Source organism: Perkinsus marinus (genome assembly GCF_000006405.1).
Source record: "Perkinsus marinus ATCC 50983 genomic scaffold scf_1104296947178, whole genome shotgun sequence".
Lineage (NCBI taxonomy): Eukaryota > Perkinsozoa > Perkinsida > Perkinsidae > Perkinsus > Perkinsus marinus.
The window spans coordinates 1-4,691 of record NW_003210673.1 but is presented as its reverse complement, the minus strand read 5'-3'; the positions used below and the strand labels follow the sequence as shown (position 1 = coordinate 4,691).

The window sequence follows — 4,691 nt, the reverse complement described above, 5'->3', positions numbered from 1 at the left end:
CAGTTGCCTGAGTGCCAGTCTACACCAGAAAATAAGACAGCTAGCAGTCCCGCTGAGGACCGTAACGGAAAGAGTATGGGCAAGAGCTTGACCAGAAGGTATGGCGGGATGAGCAGACGCAGCGGACGCGTGGACAACGGTCGTAGGGGCTTGATTGTTCATGATGGGTAAAAGAGCGCGGCACAACTAGCACTGAGCACAAGCCTCGGCATGAAAGTACTAGCATAGTTGCCTCGAGCCTCAAGCCATGTGCGCGCGGTCAGGAGATATGACGGGGTGAGCGGGAGGCTCCCGCCGGGAGCAGCGGCCGCATGGATGGGTGTCGCAGCGGCTTGGTTCTGCACGATGCCTACGGACGAGTGACACGGTTAGCAAAACACGAGCCTCATCATGTGAGATAACCTCTTAGAAGGAAGATAACCTTCTATCTGAAGGTGTACTCGACGAAATTGAAAGTTCTATGACGAATTCGAAGGTTCGAAAGTCTAAATTGAAAGTTCTATTAACACGAATTTGAACTTCCTATCGACTTCGGACGAACTTGAATGTTCTATGACGAAGTTGAAAATTCTACTTGTGAATATGATCTTCCCGTGTCGGATTCGTACCTCCAACTTCGCGCGTCCCGACGAAATCGATGGTTCCAAAAACGAACTAGATGTTTTAAAGGTGTAGACTGTGTCTAAGTGCTACGATGAAGAGTACTGCAAGATTCTGAGTTGTTCAAGTTGCGGAATGATTCGCGCCCGCCCAAATATTTCTTTTTGTGCGCGGGTTGACTGTCCCGGATGGCATCATGGCGACATCATGGCGGTGTCATGTCGCCGACGTCCATAGATCGGCCGATGAGTTCACATTGCATGACTCACCCAAGCGCATGGTATCCGACGAGCCAGGTGGAGAGCTCGTGATCGATTGAGACGATGCTAGAAAGTCTTTCATTCTTCTACCAGCAAGCTTGGTGTCTCGCAGGTGGTAAGACAGTTCGATGGCTTTGCGTCAAGGACTCGGAGTATTTCACAATTTCATCGAAGTCAGGAGCTTGAGAGAAGCACAGGATATTCGTAAGCAACTTAGTGGAAGCTAACCTTAGTATGTCCTTGAGAGACCATCGTGGCTGAGATTAGGCATCAGGGATAGATATTGACTGGAGATCAACGGCTGCGGCCACGACTACAGTAGGTCGCGTTAGCCAATAGCTGCGGGGTAGGACTGTTAGTGGGTCCGTGTGCTCTTCATCGTACGGTATGGAGGGATCGGCATGCCTTAAGCTGTATATGATGCAGTGTGAGGAGTTCTCACTGAGAACACACCCCTGTGATTCATTGGGACGTCATTTGATCCCTAGTAACGTCATCACAATGAGGCGTGTTGCGTTGGTGATCGTGTGGATGAGGCAAATTTAGTATTAGCGTTGACTCAAGGCTAACACTAAATTTGTCCTGTCGTTGTCACTTTAGTGGCTTGCCACAGTCACAGCAGGCAAGCATGCAACGCAAACACAGTGGGTCATCTCCCGTGGCGATCTACACTCAGTTGGAATTTTGCGAAAGTTTTCTCTGGAGGATGTGTCATTCCAGCAGATTTTGTGTCTCGTTGAAGCCTAGTCACGAACAAAGCGAGGGAAACTGTTTCAAGGCTTCGTTGCTCATCGTGTCGATATAAGTTCTATCAACTCCAAAAGGCAGCCTGCGGCAAATCAAATATACTGCAGCGTCTTGTTATTCACACAATGTAAGCATACATCCACATCCTCAGTTCCGCACTGTTCAGTGTACTTGAACATCCTTGTCCCAGGGAAGTACCTCCCGCGCGAGGAAGAGAGACGAGACAAATGATCGAAGTATCGCGCGTGGCATCATTCCTAGCAGACGCCGATTGCGATTATAGCTGAGTCTTACAATGGTCACGAATTGACTAAGTCCATTCTCATGAGAACGGCTGTGTTCATCTTCTGTGTGCACCGTTCGATGAAGAGTATATTTGGTAAGCGAACTCTCGCCTATAATCTATGAGGAGCTTCTTGCTGATGTGCATCTGTTTGGTGCACATCGCGGCAAGCGGGACAAGAAACCGTGTACTCCGACACAGCTCTTACGACGGGTTATCCGAAGAAGGGGGAGTGCGTACCCGCACAGCTTCCGAACTAGAATACAGGCGGTGGAGGCCCCTCGATATGTTTAGGAATAAACCAATGTTCAGAGTTAAGGGAGGGCGGAGGTTTGTCGCAGTTGACCCGACTACTTCAAACGTGAGTTTGCTTGAGGAAAATGCATTCTCTGTCTTCCCTCCCCTCTCAGAATGTCGTAGGATTCGTGGAGTATGTGGAAGAATCACCTGGGTTGGCAAATTCAGCAGTGTAGGAGAAGGCTCGGTGGGCATCATTGTTTCTCGCCCAGAGTGTCGTCTCCGAATTACATTGTGTATCGTGATTGATACAATATTCAGTATATGGTCAAACTACCTAAATACTCGTGGAAAGCGTCAATAGATAGTAATGGCAAGCTGCCTTCCGACTCGGAGTCTTTGAGCGTGTCTGAACAAACTGCTCTGAGAAGTGCGAACACAACTTCTGCACTTCAGGCCACACAATGGGGAGCGAGGCAGCATTATTTATATAGCCCATGTATTTGTGAGAGAGGATTGGCAAGGGAAAAAGGTGGGCACGATGATGTTGTCGAAGACTCTCGAAGATGTAAGTGTCAATCACAACGTCGAAAGTCATGATACAGAAAATCGCCCATGTACTTGGGTAGTTATTTCGCCTACATGACATCGATCGCTCCGCTGGCAGGCATAGGTTAAGCGCCCAACGCTTGGTACACGTGCCCCCTTTGCGGGATTATTAAACGGATTATCGGTTTATGATGTTGATAGTAGCTCTATTATAGTTAGTATCACTATCACTTCCTAATGGTTAACTCTGTAGACAACGACACTCTTGAGTTAGCACTGGGAAGACTCGGCCTCGAGTCAAGTGACACCGGCGGTTTCACACCGCGATACGTTTCACGCCATCATCCTCCCCAGTTCCCTACTCGGCTATTCCCATATTGTGACCGGTACTTATATAGGCATTGCTTTCGACGAGGAATGCTACCGCGAGATTTCGATATCGCCTTGATCAGACTGACCAGTATCAACTTATTTGGCAGAACCTCGACCCACATCGTCATCGGTAGTACCGATCCAGTACGTGAGTGTTGCACAAACCTCAAGGGCAGCCGTCTAACACGAATGTAACTCAGAAATCGTATCAATGGATGTCGAACATTGCCAATTAGAATCTGAGGAGCTCCTTGCATGATGCCTCCTCTTGAATGCGACCAACCTACTCAGTTTCTCAACCTCTTACTTACGTTCAAGGCACGAAGAGACAGATCTGGGCGAGCCCTTTATCGTATACAAGCTAGCACAACACGCACGCTAGCAGAGCACGCAGACCCAAAGTCTTAACGAAGTTGGATGTCTAGCAATGTGACCTTCTGTGGATTGGGGATAGTGGGCAATTCGCCTATGGCTTGAGTGTTCGCGATGGTGTGTACCTCGGTGTACAGTTGCTCCATCTCAGCTTTCATCATTTAAGCAGCAATCGCTGCTGTAGTATGTATTTCCCGCGCGTTCTTGTGATACTTCTCCTTGTCATATCGATGATCACCAATTGTTATAGCGTGGATGTCTCGTCTAAGACCAATTCTGCTTATGATGAAGCTACTAAGGACCTGGAGAAATTTTTGGGTTCTCTGAAACTGAAGAAGTCTACTGTGAAAAACGATGTTGCCAGTAAGAAGAATGTTGTCAGCCGATTGAATAACACATTTTCCTTTTCAGATCGTTCGAGGATTCTGAGGGTCATTGAAAGCCATGTAGCTTCATAAAGTCTCATGGTCAATCACTTCGCGATATCGGTTTTTCCCGGATACTATATAATTCTGTTGTTATGTGGGTTCCGATGTATGTCCGAGTTCGCTAAAAGACTTAAAATGTATTATGTTCTATGGTTGTGGAGTTCACTATTGCTCGGTTGTACACGTGTTATCATATGTTAAGATAGTATGATAGCTTGTCATTGATGATCTATTAATGACGAGTATCATGTTCTCTTCTGCTGTGTTTCACTTGTGCTCGAGCCATTAAATCTCAACCGTCTTCTCATAAAGGATGTATTGTCCTTGGGTTCTCTCTTCCCCTTTGTGGCGATAAGGGGCGTTCTGGTATTGGTTCCAGGCCACCAGAACTTGAATCTCGAAGTTATTTCTGTTGCGGCTCGAGGTCGTTTCTGTAAGATTAAATATGATGTCGACTGAGATGAGTGGTACGTTGTCTCGAAACAGCTTCCAATATTTTTCTCTTCGGTGATTTCCATTCGGACCTGTGGTATCTTCTGTTGTCCGCTGTGTTGTTCTGTGGATGATGTATCTCATTCCATCCTCTAGTTACAACCTGTATTGGAGATCAAGTTGTGATTCACAACTCGTCATTCAGTCTTCCTCAGTGTTAATTTTATTCTCGGGATGTCAGTGTGTGTTGTGTTCAATGTTGAACAAAGGTAATCGAGCGCAAAATTGAATATCAGTTGGTCAGCTTTGTCACTGCTTTTGAATACGAGTAGACGAAGTTCGCTGATAGTAATCTGACGCAGATTGTGCGTCAACATATGATGAAGATTTCAGAGCAGAAGTGAGTTGTAA

General features: G+C 46.8%; 1 protein-coding gene across 1 annotated transcript; it reads left to right on the top strand.

The window, feature by feature from the left end:
• Positions 1-3,569: 3,569 nt before the first annotated feature.
• On the top strand, positions 3,570-4,515 carry Pmar_PMAR016953 (hypothetical protein). Its single transcript, XM_002779449.1, has 2 exons — positions 3,570-3,783; positions 3,832-4,515. The coding sequence occupies exons 1-2, from the start codon at positions 3,606-3,608 to the stop codon at positions 3,876-3,878; spliced, it is 225 nt and encodes a 74-aa protein (XP_002779495.1). The 5' UTR covers positions 3,570-3,605; the 3' UTR covers positions 3,879-4,515.
• Positions 4,516-4,691: the final 176 nt, after the last annotated feature.

Excerpts from the sequence above, each read along its gene's own strand:
- Pmar_PMAR016953 (XM_002779449.1), top strand. The coding sequence starts at position 3,606 with ATGTATTTCCCGCGCGTTCTTGTGATACTTCTCCTTGTCATATCGATG. Across the intron at positions 3,784-3,831 it reads TGTGAAAAACGATGTTGCCA|ATCGTTCGAGGATTCTGAGG; the intron begins GTAAGAAGAATG and ends TTTCCTTTTCAG.